The sequence below is a fragment of the Rhinoraja longicauda genome, chromosome 19 (assembly GCF_053455715.1).
Source record: "Rhinoraja longicauda isolate Sanriku21f chromosome 19, sRhiLon1.1, whole genome shotgun sequence".
NCBI lineage: Eukaryota > Metazoa > Chordata > Chondrichthyes > Rajiformes > Arhynchobatidae > Rhinoraja > Rhinoraja longicauda.
The window spans coordinates 3,485,085-3,504,218 of NC_135971.1; the positions used below are offsets into that span (position 1 = coordinate 3,485,085).

Genomic DNA, 19,134 nt, shown 5'->3' on the forward strand with positions numbered 1-19,134 from the left:
CCCACAAACCTGCACGTCTTTGGAGCGTGTGAGGAAACCGGAGATCCCGGAGAAAAGCCACGCGGGTCACGGGGAGAACGGGCAAACTCCGCACAGAGAGCACACGTAGTCAGGTTCAAAGAGCTGGAGTAACTCAGCGGGACAGGCAGCAGCTCTGGAGAGAAGGGATGGGTGACGTTTCGGGTCCAGACCATTCTTCAGACTGGTGAGGGATAAGCGAAACGAGAGATATAGACGTTGATGTGGAGAGGTAAAGACAACGAATGAAAGATATGCGTAAAAAGTAACGATGATAAAGGAAACAGGCCGATAGTTAGCTGATTGTTGGGTGAAAACGAGAAGCTGGTGGGACTTGTGTGGGGGTGGGATGGAGAGAGAGGGAATGCCGGCGCTACCTGAAGTTAGAAAGACATTAGAAGCTAAAAGAGTTAGAAGCTGAAAGACATTCTCGCCTTAGAGGGAGTACAGAGAAGGTTCACCAGATTGATCCCTGGGATGGCAGGACATTCATATGAAGAAAGACTGGATAGACTAGGCTTATATACACTGGAATTTAGAAGGATGAGAGGGGATCTTATCGAAACGTATAAGATTATTAAGGGGTTGGACACGTTAGAGGCAGGAAACATGTTCCCAATGTTGGGGGAGTCCAGAACAAGGGGCCACAGTTTAAGAATAAGGGGTAGGCCATTTAGAACTGAGATGAGGAAAAACTTTTTCAGTCAGAGAGTTGTGAATCTGTGGAATTCTCTGCCTCCGAAGGCAGTGGAGGTCAATTCTCTGAATGCATTCAAGAGAGAGCTAGATAGAGTTCTTAAGGATAGCGGACTCAGGGGGTATGGGGAGAAGGCAGGAATGGGGTGCTGATTGTGAATGATCAGCCACGATCACATTGAACGGCGGTGCGTACAGGCTCGAAGGGCCGAATGGCCTCCTCCTGCACCTATTGTCTATTGTCTGTTGTCTAAAACGAGAAGCTGGTGGGACTTGCGGGATGGAGAGAGGGGGAATGCCGGGGTTACCTGAAGTTAGAGGAGTCAATGTTCATACCGGTGGGCTGTAAGCTGCCCAAGCGAAATATGAGGTGCTGTTCCTCCTATTTGCTTTTAGCCTCACTCTAACAATGGAGGAGGCCCAGGACAGGAAGGTCAGTGTGGGACGGGGATGGAGAATTAAAGTATTTGGCAACCGGGAGATCAGGTTGGGTCCGGCTGGTCCCGAGCGTCCGATGCTGCGAGGCAGCAGCTCTACCGTGCCGGCCCAACAGCCCCAATGCGGTCGAACGCTCGTCCGATGTTCACCCAGTATCCCAAGGCCAGGGGTCCCGGGACAAGGCGAGCACTCACGTTGACAGGTAGGCATTCGTCCACTCCACTCCCCCAGCCTCTCACACTCCCTGGTGCTCGACCCCAACAGCACCAGTCCGTCGTTGCACCTGTACCGCACCTTGTACCCGATGTTGTAGTTGGTTCCCGTCTTCGAGCCTCCCGCTGGGATCCCGGGATGAGGACAATCCTGGGCTACAAAGGCAGGGAGAAGTCAGGGAAAGAAGAGCACCAAAGAATGATAGCAGGGATAGGCCACACTTCTAACCCCCCCCCCCCACCATGTCTCCCCCCACCATTCACACACACCACACTCCCCACCATTGTAGATGTAGCCCAGCCCATCACACACCCCACTCCCCACCATTGTAGATGTAGCCCAGCCCATCACACACACCACACTCCCCACCATTGTAGATGTAGCCCAGCCCATCACACACAATAGACAATAGGTGCAGGAGGAGGCCATTCGGCCCTTCGAGCCAGCACCGCCATTCAATGTGATCATGGCTGATCATTCTCAATCAGTACCCCGTTCCTGCCCTCTCCCCATACCCCCTGACTCCGCTATCCTTAAGAGCTCAATCTAGCTCTCTCTTGAATGCATTCAGAGAATTGGCCTCCACTGCCTTCTGAGGCAGAGAATTCCACAGATTTACAACTCTCTGACTGAAAAAGCTTTTCCTCATCTCTGTTCTAAATGGCCTACCCTTTATTCTTAAACTGTGGCCCCTGGTTCGGGACTCCCCCAACATTGGGAACATGTTTCCTGCCTCTAACGTGTCCAACCCCTTAATAATCTTATACGTTTCGATAAGATCCCCTCTCATCCTTCTAAATTCCAGTGTATACAAGCCTAGTCGCTCCAGCCTTTCAACATACGACAGTCTCGCCATTCCGGGAATTAACCTAGTAAACCTACGCTGCACACCCTCAATAGCAAGAATATCCTTCCTCAAATTTGGAGACCAAAACTGCACACAGTACTCCAGGTGCGGTCTCACTAGGGCCCTGTACAACTGCAGAAGGACCTCTTTGCTCCTATACTCAACTCCTCTTGTTATGAAGGCCAACATTCCATTGGCTTTCTTCACTGCCTGCTGTACCTGCATGGTTCCTTTCAGTGACTGATGCACTAGGACACCCAGATCTTGTTGTACGTCCCCTTTTCCTCACACCACACTCTCCACCATTGTAGATGTAGCCCACCACGCACACCACACCACACTCCCCACCATTGTAGATGCAGCCCAGCCCATCACACACACCACACTCCCCACCATTGTAGATGTAGCCCAGTCCATCACACACACCACATTCCCCACCATTGTAGAAGTAGCCCAGCCCATCACACAGCCCACACTCTCCACCATTGGCTCCATCTACACTTCATGCTGCCTTGGGAAAGATGCCAACATAATCAAAGACTTGTCCCTGTCCCACCCCGGTCATTCCTTCTCCTCCCCGCTCCCGCCCGGCAGAAGGTACAGAAGCTTGAAAGCGCGCACCACCAGACTCAGGAACAGCTTCATCCCCTCTGTTATCAGGCTTCTGAACGGCCCTTCCATAAGCTAGGGTACTGTCCGGTTCACTTCTACCCCATTGCGGACATTGGACTTTGTCTCTGGAACTGATGCGCTAGAATGCTGAGAGCTATATTCTGCAATCTGTATCTTCCCCTTTGCTCTGCCTATTGGACTTGCGTTTGAACTCATGGTATCTTTGTAAGCCAATGGAGACCATAAGACACGGGAGGAAAATTAGGCCATTCAGCCCTTCGAGTCTGTTCCGCCATTCAGTCATGGCTGATCCCCTCTCAACCTGCCTTCGCCCAGGAACCTTTGACACCCTTACCAATTAAGAACATATCAATCTCTGCTTTAGAGATACCAAATGACTTCTGTTGCAATGAATTCCACAGATTCACCGCCCTCTGGCTAAAGAGATTCCTCTCCGTCTCCTTTGCCGAAGTACATCCTTTTTTTATTCTGAGACTGTGCCCTCTGGTCCGAGATTTCGCCACCAGTGGAAACATTCTATCCACGACCACCTATTTCCAGAGGACATCGGTTTGAGGTGAAGGGGGAAAGATTTACGAGGAATCTTTAACGTTTTCATAGAAAGGGCGGTGGGTGTATGGAACGAGCTGCCAGAGGAGGTAGTTGAGGCTGGGACTATCCCAACGTTTAAGAAATAGTTAGGCAGGTACATGGATAGGCAGGTTTGGAGGGATATGGACCAAACGTGGGCAGGTGGGACTAGTGTAGATGGGGCATGTTGGTCGGTGTGGGCAGGTGGGACTAGTGTAGATGGGGCATGTTGGTCGGTGTGGGCAGGTGGGACTAGTGTAGATGGGGCATGTTGGCCGGTGTGGGCAGGTGGGACTAGTGTAGATGGGGCATGTTGGCCGGTGTGGGCAGGTGGGACTAGTGTAGATGGGGCATGTTGATCGGTGTGGGCAGGTGGGACTAGTGTGGATGGGGCATGTTGGCCGGTGTGGGCAGGTGGGACTAGTGCGGATGGGGCATGTTGATCGGTGTGGGCAGGTGGGACTAGTGTAGATGGGGCATGTTGGCCGGTGTGGGCAGGTGGGACTAGTGTAGATGGGGCATGTTGGCCGGTGTGGGCAGGTGGGACTAGTGTAGATGGGGCATGTTGATCGGTGTGGGCAGGTGGGACTAGTGTGGATGGGGCATGTTGGCCGGTGTGGGCAGGTGGGACTAGTGCGGATGGGGCATGTTGATCGGTGTGGGCAGGTGGGACTAGTGTAGATGGGGCATGTTGGCCGGTGTGGGCAGGTGGGACTAGTGCAGATGGGGCATGTTGGCCGGTGTGGGCAGGTGGGACTTGTGTAGATGGGGCATGTTGGCCGGTGTGGGCAGGTGGGACTAATGTAGATGGGGCATGTTGGCCGGTGTGGACAGGTGGAACTAGTGTAGCTGGGGCATGTTGGTTGGTGTGGGCAGGTGGGACTGGTGTAGCTGGGGCATGTTGATCGGTGTGGGCAGGTGGGACTCGTGTAGCTGGGGCATGTTGGTCGGTGTGGGCAGGTGGGACTAGTGTAGATGGGGCATGTTGGTCGGTGTGGGCAGGTGGGACTTGTGTAGATGGGGCATGTTGATCGGTGTGGGCAAGTTGGGCCGAAGGGCCTATTTCCACACTGTATCACACGATGACTCTATCCAGGCCTTTTATCGTCCAGTACGTTACAATGACCCCCCACCACCACCTCATCCTGCTAAACTCCAGGGAGATTTTAGATTTAGAGATACAGCGCGGAAACAGGTCCTTCGGCCCACCGAGTCCGCTCCGCCCAGCGATCCCCGCACACTAACTTGTATCCTACACACACTGGGGACAATTTTTACATTGTACCCAGCCAATTAACCTACAAACCTGCACGTCTTTGGAGTGTGGGAGGAAACCGGAGATCTCGGAGAAAACCCACGCAGGTCACGGGGAGAACGTACAAACTCCGTACAGATGGCGCCTGCAGTCAGAATCGAACCCGGGTCTCCGGCGCTGCATTCGCTGTGAGGCAGCAACTCTCCCGTTCCGCCCATACAGACAGGCTCAGAGGTAACGCTCCTTGTACATTAACCCAATCATTCTTGTCAACCTCCCCCGGACCCTCGCCAACACCAACACATCATTCCCCAGACATGGGGCCCAAATGCTTCTCACAACATTCCAAATGCGACCTGCCCAGCGCCTTGTCAACCCTCGGTTTTAGGAACTTACTGTCCGATGAACAGACGGTGTTGGTGCCATTCCAGCGGCCGTTAATCTTGCATCTCCTGCTTTGTGACCCTTTGAGGAAGTACCCTTCATAGCACTCCAAGGTGATAACGTCTCCAATGGCGTACGACGTGTTCACGGGGGAGAAGAAACCTTCCTCCAGTACCGGAGGTGGACAACGAAACGCTGAGAAACGCAAAGACCTGCTGTGATTTCGGTGATAGACAATAGACAATAGGTGCAGGAGGAGGCCATTCGGCCCTTCGAGCCAGCACCGCCATTCAATGTGATCATGGCTGATCATTCTCAATCAGTACCCCGTTCCTGCCTTCTCCCCATACCCCCTGACTCCGCTATCCTCAAGAGCTCTATCCAGCTCTCTCTTGAATGTATTCAGAGAATTGGCCTCCACTGCCTTCTGAGGCAGAGAATTCCACAGATTCACAACTCTGACTGAAAAAGGTTTTCCTCATCTCCTTTCTAAATGGCCTACCCCTTATTCTTAAACTGTGGCCCCTTGTTCTGGACTCCCCCAACATTGGGAACATGTTTCCTGCCTCTAACGTGTCGAACCCCTTAATAATCTTATACGTTTCGATAAGATCTCCTCTCATCCTTCTAAATTCCAGTGTATACAAGCCTAGTCACTCCAGTCTTTATAAAATTGATCTGCAAGAAGCGGGTTTATACCAACGTCTAGTTTAGTTTCGAGATATGGCGCCGACGGCCATCCTCACACACTAACACTGTCCTGCACACACTGGGGGCATTTTTGCTGCAATTATAGCAAGCCAATTAAAGAGGGGGGGGTAGAGAGAGATGGGGGGAGGGGAAACCGTAGATGGGAGAGATGGGGAGGTAGTAGAAAGGAACAGGAAGATATCGTAGAGGTGGGGTAAAGGGGGAGAAGGAGAGACTGGATTGATGGGGGGGGGGGAGGAAGAGAGAGAGAGACGCGAGGTTGGAAACGGGTGAAGAGAGTTGGTGCACGGGTGACTGAAGGGCGGGGAAGGGAGAGAGAGGGTGGAAGGTCGGAGAGTAGAATAGAGATAGAGGGGCGAGGACTAGTGGAGACGGGAGGGGCGAGAGACGAACAAAAAGTCGGGGGTCGAGGAAAAGAGGACAAAAGAGCAGAAGGGAAAGTGAGGAAGAGTCGAGAGGGAAGTCGACAAACGTTAATGAGTGGGGTGGGAGTGAGAAAACTGTTGTGAGCAGAGGGGAGACAATACACAATAGACAATAACTAATAGGCAATAGACACTAGGCAATAGGCAATAAACAATAGGTAATAGGCAATAGACAATAGGTAATAGGCAATAGACAATAGGTAATAGGCAATAGACAACAGACAATAGACAATAAACAATAGGTAATAGACAATAGACAATAGGTAATAGGCAATAGACAATAGGTAATAGACAATAGACATTAGACAATAGGTAATAGGCAATAGACAACAGACAATAGGTAATAGGTAATAGGCAATAGACAATAGGTAATAGGCAATAGGCAACAGACAATAGGTAATAGGCAATAGACAACAGACAATAGGTGATAGGCAATAGACAATAGGCAATAGACAATAAACAATGGTAATAGACAATGGACAATAGATAATAGACAATAGGTAATAGGCAACAGACAATCACAATAGGTAATAGGCAATAGGTAATAGGTGATAGGCAATAGACAATAGGTAATAGACAACAGACAATAGTAATAGGCAATAGACAACAGACAATAGGTGCAGGAGTACGCCATTCGGCCCTTCGAGCCAGCACCGCCATTTAATGTGATCATGGCTGATCATTCACAATCAGTACCCCCGTTCCTGCCTTCTCCCCATACCCCCTGACTCCGCTATCCTTAAGAGCTCTATCTAGCTCTCTCTTGAAAGCATCCAGAGAATTGGCCTCCACTGCCTTCTGAGGCAGAGAATTCCACAGATTTACAACTCTCTGAGTGAAAAGCTTTTCCTCATCTCCGTTCTAAATGACCTACCCCTTATTCTTAAACTGTGGCCCTTGGTTCTGGACTCCACCAACATTGGGAACATGTTTCCTGCCTCTAACGTGTCCAATCCCTTGATAATCTTATATGTTTCAATAAGATCCCCTCTCATCCTTCTAAATTCCAGTGCATACAAGCCTAGTCGCTCCAGTCTTTCAACATACGACAGTCCCGCCATTCCGGGGAACTAACCTGGTGAACCTACGTTGCATGCCCTCAATAGACAAAATAAAGAGATAAGGAGAGAACGAGGGGAACTGGAGGGAGGATAATTGCTATTCTTGCTATTGAGGGCGTGCAGCGTAGGTTTACTAGGTTAATTCCCGGAATGGCTAATTCCCGGAACTATTTTGTATTGAGTGTGTGTGTGTTGGGGGGGGGGGGGGGGAGTGGGGGAGGGAGAGAATTAAATGGATTGTATGATTTTTATAACTATTAATAGAAATATGAAAAGTATTTGTGGTGTGTTCATCTCTGTTTGACGCTGCTATTTATTAAATCAAATAATTATTCATTTCTTACACTGCACCATAACTTTATTCTTGTATTTTATACCTGTCTTGTTCTATTTTAGCTTGTTTTTAACTTTCTATTCTCTTTAATGACTGTTTTAAATTGCTCTTAACAGCTCTTTAATGTTTTACCAGACCAAGTGGACCCGTTGGGCAGCACCCTCTCCTTCCCCCTCCCCCTCCCCTTTCCTCTCCCCTCCCCCTTCCTCCTACTCAACCCCCCTTATCCTCCCCCCTCCCTCCTCTCCCCTTCCCCTCCCTCCTCCTCAACCCCCCTTAACCTCACCCCTCCCTCCCTCCTCCCCTTCAACCCCCCCCTCCCTAGGAGATATATTTTAAACTTTAAAATGTGAATAACTTTAAAAATATGACACCGATTTCAATGAACTTCTTCCATTAGCTCCAAAGGAACAACGGTGAGTAAGGTGGGCCTAGAATTGTCGCGCTATCGTGTATCGTTTTGGCTGTAGTTCAGGAACTATTTGAGTATAGGAGCAGAGAGGTTCTGCTGCAGTTGTACAGGGCATTGGTGAGACCGCACCTGGAGTATTGCGTACAGTTTTGGTCTCCTAATCTGAGGAAAGACATTCTTGCCATAGAGGGAGTACAGAGAAGGTTCACCAGATTGATTCCTGGGATGGCAGGACTCTCATATGAAGAAAGACTGGATAGACTCGGCTTGTACTCGCTGGAATTTAGAAGATTGAGGGGGGATCTTATAGAAACATATAAAATTCTTAAGGGGTTGGACAGGCTAGATGCAGGAAGATTGTTCCCGATGTTGGGGAAGTCCAGAACAAGGGGTCACAGTTTAAGGATAAGGGGGAAGTCTTTTAGGACCGAGATGAGAGTTTTTTTTCACACAGAGAGTGGTGAATCTGTGGAATTCTCTGCCACAGAAGGTAGTTGAGGCCAGTTCATTGGCTATATTTAAGAGGGAGTTAGATGTGGCCCTTGTGGCTAAAGGGATCAGGGGTATGGAGAGAAGGCAGGTACGGGATACTGAGTTGGATGATCAGCCATGATCATATTGAATGGCGCAGGCTCGAAGGGCCTAATGGCCTACTCCTGCACCTATTTTCTAAGTTTCTATGAACAAACAGACAAACAAACAAACGGGAGTTTTACTATATAAATGTAAAGCACTTTGAATTGCCTTGTTGCTGAAATGTACTGTATAAATAAACTTGCCTTGCCTTGTTCTCACCATGTTAGTGCACGCCCATGGGCTATATGCACGTTTGTTGACTTCTGAGGCGAGTTCAGCGTGTAAAGTTGTGTGGCACAAAACTTTGCCACGAGTCTCCTGACTGTTCATGTCTCTTCTGATCCCCATTACACTGGAGTAAGTGAGTGAGTAAGGGGAGGAGTGAAGGGGAGTGAAATGTACGGGAGGGTGGGAAGAGGGTGAGCAAGTGATAGAGAAGTGTGCGGAAAGAAAACTGCAGATGCTGGTTTAAATCGAAGGTAGACACCGAATGCTGGAGTAACTCAGCGGGAACGGGCAGCATCTCTGGAGAAGGAATGGGTGACATTTCGGGTCGAGACTGAAGAAGGGTCTGACCCACTGAGTTACTCCAGCATCTTGTGTTTACCTTTGGTAGAGAAGAGGCGATTGCCACTGCATTACAGATGTTGTTCCTACCTTTCCAGATGTTACACTACCTTTACAGGTTTATACTACCTTTGCAGATGTTGACACTAACCTTGCAGATGTTGCCCTACCTTTACGGTTTTTGTCCCTACCTTTACAGATGTTGCCCTACCTTTACGGATTTTGACCCTACCTTTACAGATGTTGCCCTACCTTTACGGATGTTTAGCTTACCGTTACAGATGTTGACCCTACCTTTACAGATGTCGACCCTACCTTTACCATTACAAATGTTGAGTCTATCTTTCCGGATGTTCTCCTACCTTTGCAGATGTTTACTCCACCTTTTACAGATGTTGACCCTACTTTTCCAAGTGTTGACCCTATCTTTACAGATGTTTACCCCCACTGATACAGATGTTTACCCCATCTTTACAGATTCTGCCCTACCTTTACATATGTTGACCCTACCGTTACAGATGTTGCCCTACCATTGCAAATGTTTACACCACCTTTACAGATGTTGACCCTAACTTTACAGATGTTGACCCTACCTTTACAGATGTTGCCCCTGTCATTACAGATGTTGCCCGTCATTACAGGCATTGACCCTACCTTTACAGACGTTGACCCTACCTTTACAGATGTTGACCGTACCTTTATAGATGTTGACCCTACCTTTACAGATGTTGACCCTACCTTTACAGATGTTGACCTTACCTTTACAGATGTTGACCATACCTTTACGGATGTTGACCGTACCTTTATGGATGTTGACCCTACCTTTACAGATGTTGACCCTACCTTTACAGATGTTGACCTTACCTTTACAGATGTTGACCCTACCTTTACAGATGTTGCCCCTGTCTTTACAGATGTTGCCCCTGTCTTTACAGATGTTGACCCTACCTTTACAGATGTTGACCCTACCTTTACAGATGTTGACCCTACCTTTACAGATGTTGACCCTACCTTTACAGATGTTGCTCCTATCTTTACAGATGTCGACCCTGTCTTTACAGATGTCAACCCTACCTTTACAGATGTCGACCGTACCTTTACAGATGTTGACCCTGCCGTTACAGATGTTGACCCTACCTTTACAGATGTTGACCCAACCTTTACAGATGTTGACCTTACCTTTTGCAGATGTTGACCATACCTTTACAGATGGGATGGTAGTTCCGGCGGGTGTGGCTCCACCTGCCGTTGCGCAGGCACCTGGAGGTGATGATCGGCGAGGGGTAGTAGCCGTCTGGACAGGTGAACGTCGCCACACTCGACGCCTTGTTGTCCATAGACTTGATCACATCGCCGCCAATGATGTGAATGTCCGGGTCGCAGGTGACCACTGGCGCTTCTGGGTTCCCCTCGCCTGCAACGACGCATCAGTCGGCGAACAGGGAACGCAGCATGGAGGCCACTCGGCCCGTTGTACAATCCAGCAATGCGTGTTTATATGGCACTCCATATCCCCACTCCATCCCCCTCACCCCTTCCCTCTCCCCCACTCCACCCCCCTCAACCCTCCCCCGCTCCATCCCCCTCAACCCCTCCCCTCTCCCCCCCACTCCATCCCCCCTCCCCCTCCCCTCTCCCCCACAACCCCTCCCCCACTCCATCCCCCCCCCTCCCTTCTCCCCTCCCCATCCCCTCAACCCTCCCCCTCTCCTCACCCTCTCCCCCTCCCCCTCCCTCCCTCCACCCTCTCTCCCTAGGAGATAGATTTAAACTTTAAAATGTGAATAACTTTAAAAATATAACACACGATATCAATGAAACGTCTTCCTTTAGCACCAAAGGGACGACGGTGAGTAAGGTGGGCCTAAAATTGTCGCGCTATCGTGCACCGTTTTGGCTGTAGTTCAGGAACAAACAAACAAACAAACAACGAGAGTTTTAGTGTATAGACTAGACCAAGTGGGCCCGTTGGCCCGTCCTCGTAGGGTTTCCATTGTAACCTGGGGAAATCGCGTTTTTTCTTTAAATAAATTGTCCGTTAAAAAAAATAAAAATCATCTCAGTGGGGGGGGGGGGGGAGAGAGGAGGAGGGGGCGGAGAGGAGGGAGTGATGGTGGAGAGGGGTGGTGTCGGTGAGGAGGGGGAATGGGGTGGGGGTGGGGGGAGGGGGAGGGGAACAGGGAGAGAGAGCTACTGACACCATTCTTCCAGCGGCCATCATTTTTCTCCTTCACTCCAAAATTCTTAAGGGGTTGGACAGGCTAGATGCAGGAAGATTGTTCCCGATGTTGGGAAGTCCAGAACAAAGGGTCACAGTTTAAGGATAAGGGGGAAGTCTTTTAGGACCGAGATGAGAGTTTTTTTCCCACACAGAGTCTGTGTAATTCTCTGCCACAGAGGGTAGTTGAGACCAGTTCATTGGCTATATTTAAGAGGGAGTTAGATGTGGCCCTTGTGGCTAAAGGGATCGGGGGTATGGAGAGAAGGCAGGTACGGGATACTGAGTTGGATGATCAGCCATGATCATATTGAATGGCGGTACATGCTCGAAGGGCCGAATGGCCTACTCCTGCACCTATTTTCTATGTTTCACTGTGGTGTCGTGCTCCTTCAAGGGAGGGGGGAGCGCAATTAAAGGCAGTACAGGGAAGGGTGTGACCGAGGAGCCTTGGACCTCTCCTATATTAGTGTAGCACTGTCAACCCCCTATTCATACCCCCCTTATCCCCCCCTACCTACCCCCCTACTCTCTCATCTTCCCTGACCGCCACTCCTCCCATCCCCCCCACCACCACCCCCCTCCTCCCCCCCCTCACTTGTTTTTTTCTTAAAATAAATTGTTTGTTAATTTTTTTTAAATGAATCTCAATGGGGGGGGGAAGCGGGGGGGAGGAGGGGGGAGGGGAAGGGGGGGTGGGAGGGGGGAATGGGGTGGGGTGGGGAGGGGGAGGGTGAGGAGGGGGGAAGGGGTGGGGAAGGGTGAGGAGGGGGAGAGGGGTGGGGAGGGGAGGGGAGAGGGAGCCACTGACACCTGTCCTGCCAGCGGCCATCTTCTTTCTCCTTCAATGTGGGACCGTGCTCCTCCAGGGGAGGGGGGAGCGCAATTAAAGGCAGTACAGGGGAGAGGGTGTGACCGAGCCTTGGACCCCAAAGCCTCTCCTGTATTGGTGTAGCACCCTCAACCCCCTGCTCAAGCCACCTTCCCCCCCCCCTCCCTACCCCACACTCTCTCATCTTCCCTGACCCCCCACTGTCCCCCTTCTCCCCCACCCCCCTACCACCACCCACTCCTCCCCCCACCCCTGCTGTCCCACCCCATCCCCTCTCCCTCCTCCCCACCCCACTCCCCAGTCCCCTCTCCCTCCCACCCTCCTCCACCCCCCATTCTGCACCACCTCCCTTTCCACCACTCTCTCCTCCCCAGGCCCTCTCACTATACCCAGCCCCTTTCTCCTCCACCCCACCTTGACCCCCAACCGTCCCCTCCACACTCCCCCCACCCCCATTCTCACTCTCCCCCCCCCCACCCCCACTTCCCCCAAACCCTCTCTCCTCTCCCAGCCTCCCCCTCCTCTCCACCCACCCTCCTCCCCTTTCACTCTCACTGTCCCCTTCCCCCACCCACCTCTCCCTCTTTCCCTCCCCCCACTCCTTTCCTGACCCCCACTGTTCCTTCCCCCAACCACCCCCGTTGACCCCCCCTCCCCAGTCCCACTCTTCCCCTCCCCGCCAAATCTTTTCTCCACTCCCCCCAGCCCCACTCTCTCTCCCCCACCCCCTCCTCCTCCACCCCTCTTCCCCCACCCCTCCCCTCCACTCACCGCACCCCCATTCTCAGTCCCCCCTCCCCCCCACCCCCACTGTCCCCTCTCCCCACCCCCCACTGTCCCCCCTTGCCCCCACCCGCACTCTCTTCCCCTACCACCACCCCCCTTCCCCGCCAATCTCTCCTCCCCAGCCCCACTCTCACTATCCCCCCTTTCTCCTCCACCCCTCCCCTCCACACTCCCCCACCCCCATTCTCACTCTCCCCCCCCACCCCACTTCCCCCCAAACCCTCTCTCCTCTCCCAGCCCTCCCCCTCCTCTCCACCCCCTCCTCCCCTTTCACTCTCACTGTCCCCTTCCCCCACCCACCTTCTCCCTCTTTCCCTCCCCCCACTGCTCCTTCCCCCAACCACCCCCTCTTCCCCCAACCCACCCCCACAGACCCCCCTCCCCAGTCCCACTCTCTCCTCCACCCCCCATTCTGCACCACCACTCTCCCCACCGCCATTCTCTCCTCCCCAGCCCCTCTCACTATCCCCAGCTCCTTCTCCTCCCCCCCCCCCACCTTGACCCCACACCCTCCCCCTCCACTCCCCCCACCCTCCTTCTCACTCTCCCACCCCCATCCCCACTTCCCCCCAAACCCTCTCCTCTCCCAGCATCCCCCTCCTCCCCTCCACCCCCCGCCTCCTCTTTCACACTCACTGTCCCCCCTTCCCTACCCACCTTCTCCCACTTTCCCTCCCCCCACTCTTCCCTGACCCCCACTGTCCTTCCCAACCACCCCCTCTCCCCCAACCCACCCCACAGACCCCCCTCCCCAGTCCCACTCTCCCCCCTCCCCCACCTCTCCTCAACCCTTCCCCCACACTCTCCTCACACTCCTACCACCCCCCCTTTCCCCCACACTCTCCTCACACTCCTACCACCCCCCCTTCCCCCACACTCTCCTCACACTCCTCCCACCCCCCCCCTTTCCCCCACTCCCTCCTCCCCCCACTCTCCTCACACTCCTCCCACCCCCCCCTTTCCCCCACTCTCCTCACACTCCTCCCACCCCCCCCTTTCCCCACACTCTCCTCACACTCCTCCCACCCCCCCCCTTTCCCCCACTCCCTCCTCCCCCCACTCTCCTCACACTCCTCCCACCCCCCCTTTCCCCCACTCTCCTCCCACCCCCCCCCTTTCCCCCACTCTCTCCTCCCCCCACTCTCCTCACACTCCTCCCACCCCCCTTTTCCCCCACTCTCCTCACACTCCTCCCACCCCCCCCCTTTCCCCCACTCTCTCCTCCCCCCACTCTCCTCACACTCCTCCCACCCCCCCTTTCCCCCACTCTCCTCACACTCCTCCCACCCCCCCCCTTTCCCCCACTCTCTCCTCCCCCCACCCTCACACCCCTCCCACCCCCACCCTTCCCTCCACCCACTCGGCCCCCACGTCCACTCCCCTCCGTGGAGCCGTTGGCGGCGAAAGGCACTTACCGATCGTGCAGGGAGGAGGAGGGAGCTCCGGACTACTGGAGTCGGGCCGGCGGAGGTGGGGACTACTCGAGGCGGGCCGGCGGGTCTGGGAGAGTGGGGAGGGGAGGGGGGAGAGAGGAGAGAGGCGCGGCGGGAGGCCCGCACAAGATGGCGGAACGTGAGGAGAGCGGCCGCCATCTTTGTGAAGTCGCGACGGGGCCGTCGGTGGCAGCGGCCGCTGAAGGAGGAGGAGGAGGAGAAGCTGCCCGCTGCGCTGCGGCTTGTGTGCGGTAACGGTGCGGGGTGCGGGGCGCTGGGCCCGGGCGGGAGGGAGGGAGGGAGGGGGGACTCGAGGACGCCGTGCGTGTTGAAGCTGCCCTCTGCGATGATGGAGCCGGTCCTCAACCAGCAGCAGCAGCAGCAGCAGCGCGCGGTGGGGCTGTCGGCGACGGCAGTTGGTGGAGACCCGCGTCATCAAGCGGCAGTTGGTGGAGACCGCGTCATCAAGCGGCAGTTGGTGGAGACCGCGTCATCAAGCGGCAGTTGGTGGAGACCGCGTCATCGAGCGGCGGCAGCAGCAGCAGCGCGCGGTGGGCTGTCGGCGACGGCAGTTGGTGGAGAGCGCGTCATCGAGGGGCGGCAGCAGCAGCAGCGCGCGCGGTGGGCTGTCGGCGACGGCAGTTGGTGGAGAGCGCGTCATCGAGCGGCAGCAGCAGCGCGCGGTGGGCTGTCGGCGACGGCAGTTGGTGGAGAGCGCGTCATCGAGGGGCGGCAGCAGCAGCAGCGCGCGCGGTGGGGCTGTCGGCGACGGCAGTTGGTGGAGAGCGCGTCATCAAGCGGCAGTTGGTGGAGACCGCGTCATCAAGCGGCAGCAGCAGCAGCAGCGCGCGGTGGGCTGTCGGCGACGGCAGTTGCTGGAGAGCGCGTCATCGAGCGGCAGTTGGTGGAGAACGCGTCATCAAGCGCAGCAGCAGCAGCGCGCGGTGGGCTGTCGGGGACGGCAGTTGGTGGAGAGCGCGTCATCAAGCGGCAGCAGCAGCGCGCGGTGGGCTGTCGGCGACGGCAACTGCTCCACCCATATCGAGCGGGAAGTCGGAGCCAAACACGGCACCCCCACGTATGGACCCGGCCCAATCTGGATCGCTAACATGTCCCGCCGTGGTGAGCGGACCAACCGAACCGAGGGAGGGGGGGGGGGGGGGCATTAGTTAATGGTCCGTGGGGGGAGGGTGCGGTAATGGTGCTGGGCCCGGGCGGGAGGGGACTCCGTTGCGTGGGTTGAAGGGAAGGATGAGTGGACAACAGTCCGACCATCTCACTCCTGCTCAGGAGTGTCCCCCGGGTGTGGGAGAGAGAGAGGAGAGGGGAGGCGGTGATTGCGGGCGGACGGCTCCGCTAACGGCGTCCATCTTGTTTGTGCGAGTGAGGAGAGGCCGTGCGTGGTGACGTCAGACGCACAGCACTTGGGAAACATGTGTGTTTAGAAATGAGAGTCTTAAAATTTAAAATGTCTGTAACTTAAAACATATACGACCAATTTAAATAACAATTGTTATAAACAGTCGCCAGGACAGTGGTGATTAAGGTGGCGCTAACATTGTGGCGCTGTGGGTTTACCGTTGTGGCTGCAGGTCCACATGTTATACATATCTGAGGAATAATAATCTGAGGAATTTAGAAGGATGAGGGGGGATCTTATTGAAACATATAAGACGTACAGGTACAGGTGTGTAGGTTAATTGGCTGGGTAAATGTAAAAATTGTCCCTAGTGGGTGTAGGAAAGTGTTGATGTGCGGGGGATCGCTGGGCGGCACGGACTTGGTGGGCTGAGGGGGGCCTGTTTCCGGCTGTATATATATGATATGATGATATGATATGATATATGAAGATAATTAGGGGATTGGACACATTAGAGGCAGGAAACATGTTCCCAATGTTGGGGGAGTCCAGAACAAGGGGCCACAGTTTAAGAATAAGGGGTAGGCCATTTAGAACGGAGATGAGGAAGAACTTTTTCAGTCAGAGAGTGGTGAAGGTGTGGAATTCTCTGCCTCAGAAGGCAGTGGAGGCCAGTTCGTTGGATGCTTTCAAGAGAGAGCTGGATAGAGCTCTTAAGGATAGCGGAGTGAGGGGGTATGGGGAGAAGGCAGGAACGGGGTACTGATTGAGAGTGATCAGCCATGATCGCATTGAATGGCGGTGCTGGCTCGAAGGGCTGAATGGGCCTCCTCCTGCACCTATTGTCTATTGAAAGACGTTCTTGCATTAGAGGGAGTACAGAGAACGTTCACCAGATTGACCCCTGGGATGGCGGGACTTTCATATGAAGAAAGACTGAATAGACTCGGCTTGTACTCGCTGGAATTTAGAAGACTGAGGGGGGGATCTTATAGAAACTTACAAAATTCTTAAGGGGTTGGAGAGGCTAGATGCGGGAAGATTTTTCCCGATGTTGGGGGAGTCCAGAACCAGGGATCACAGTTTAAGGATAAGGGGGACGTCTTTTAGGACCGAGATGAGAAAACATTTCTTCACACAGAGACTGGTGAATCTGTGGAATTCTCTGCCACAGAAGGTAGTTGAGGCGAGTTCATTGGCTATATTTAAGAGAGAGTTAGATGTGGCCCTTGTGGTTAAAGGGATCAGGGGGTATGGAGAGAAGACAGGTACGGGATACTAAGTTGGATGATCAGCCATGATCATATTGAATGGCGGTGCGTACGGGCTCGAAGGGCCGAATGGCCTACTCCTGCACCTATTTTCTATGTTTCTATATATCTGCATGAGTTGTGGGGGAGGGGGGGCAGCGCGAGCTCATCTCACAGGGGCATTGTGACGTCACACGCTGAAGACCTTCAATAAATCGGTTAGAAATGAAATGTTTAAACTTTAAAACATCTGTAACTTAAAATCTATACGACCAAATTAAATGAAAATATCATTGCCGACCGGCCGGGAGATTGGCGATTAAGGCGGTGCAAAAAATGTGGCGCAACGGTTTACCGTTTTCCCCGAAATCACTGATAGATAGGTACGGATTCATATATATACTATCTGAGTTTATAGACAATAGGTGCAGGAGGAGGCCATTCGGCCCTTCGAGCCTGTACGCACCGCCATTCAATGTGATCATGCTTGATCATTCTCAATCAGTACCCCGTTCCTGCCTACCCCATACCTCCTGACTCCGCTATCCTTAAGAGCTCTATCTAACTCTCTCTTGAATGCAGTTAGATAGATAGTTTAGATAGACAGACAGACAGAAAGAACGGCTGGGGATATGGGAGGAACCAACAGGTGGGTAGCGTTCCACGGTGGCCAGACACACCCAAGAGGCTAGAGAGGATGGGAATATATGTGGGCACACACACACACACACACTCACTCTCTCTCTCTCTCTCTCTCTCTCTCTCTCTCTCTCACACACACTCGTACACACACTGACGCACATACACACCCTCTATCTCTCTCTCTCACACACACTCTCACACACACACACTCTCTCTCTCTCTCACACTCACACCACACTCTTTCTCTCTCACACACACTTTCTCACTCTCTCTCTCTCTCTCTCTCACACACACACTCACAGACACACACACACACACATTCTTTCACACACTCTCACATTTTTTCTCTCTCACACGCGCACTCTCGCTCACACACACACGCACACTCTCGGGTGAAAAATTACCAATGAAACGCCAAACCTTCACGTCTTCGGAGTGAGGTGGGAAACCCTTAGCACCCGGGAAGAACCGGCGGGGGTGACGGGGAAAAAAGTGCAGACTCCGCACAGACAGCACCGGTACTCAGGATGGAACCCCTGGTGAGGCACCAACTCCAACGAAGGTTGGACGCAGATTTAATTTGCAATCAAAACCGACGGTGTACAGTTTCTCTCCCCCTCCGTCCCGGCAGCGCAGCTTTGTGGTAAGAAAGGTCTGCCTTTGTCGCCAACCTTCCCACCTTTACCTTTACACCCCAGAAGGGAGGCGAGAGCAAGCCCGAGGAGGGAGAGCGCTTTCATCTTTGGTCTCTGCGATCGGCGACTTTGGTCGCCTTGGTTCCGTGTGTTCGGGACAACTTGGACTGTGACCGTGGTGAGGACCAACACCAGCGCGCCGGGCACGGGGTTGTATACATATCAGCGATTCATTAACTACCCAGTAAACAAGGGGGATCAGAAACAGGATGATTTGTCCCCACCAAGGTGGTCCAGGGCTCATTGTGGAGCCCGGCTCGGTGCGTCACAGTGGCGCAATAGACAACAGACAATAGGTGCAGGAGGAGGCCATTCGGCCCTTCGAGCCTGTACGCACCGCCATTCAATGCCATTCACCGCCATTCAATAAGAGATTAGTATGCAAACTTAAGAGATTAGTATGCAAACTTAAAGCACACGGTATTGTGGGTTCAGTATTGATGTGGATAGAGGACTGGCTGGCAGACAGGAAGCAAAGAGTAGGAATAAACGGGTCCTTTTCAGAATGGCAGGCAGTGACTAGTGGGGTACCGCAAGGCTCAGTGCTGGGACCCCAGCTATTTACAATATATATTAATGATTTGAACGAGGGAATTGAATGCAACATCTCAAGTTTGCGGATGACACGAAGCTGGGGGGCAGTGTTAGCTGTGAGGAGGATGCTAGGAGGCTGCAAGGTGACTTGGATAGGTTAGGTGAGTTGGCAAATGCATGGCAGATGCAGTATAATGTGGATAAATGTGAGGTTATCCACTTTGGTGGCAAGAACAGGAAAGCA

At 53.2% G+C, this 19,134-nt stretch overlaps 2 protein-coding genes across 2 annotated transcripts in view; both read right to left on the reverse strand.

Annotated features, from left to right (window-relative positions):
• Positions 1–18,496, reverse strand: part of LOC144602503 (complement C2-like) — a 39,714-nt gene extending 21,218 nt beyond the window's left edge. Inside the window, 4 exon segments of the mRNA XM_078415634.1 lie at positions 1,347–1,520; positions 5,067–5,249; positions 10,342–10,554; positions 18,347–18,496. Coding sequence (XP_078271760.1) covers positions 1,347–1,520; positions 5,067–5,249; positions 10,342–10,554; positions 18,347–18,401 — 625 coding nt within the window. The 5' untranslated portion in view covers positions 18,402–18,496.
• Positions 1–19,134, reverse strand: part of LOC144603008 (zinc-binding protein A33-like) — an 852,507-nt gene that overhangs the window by 750,843 nt on the left and 82,530 nt on the right.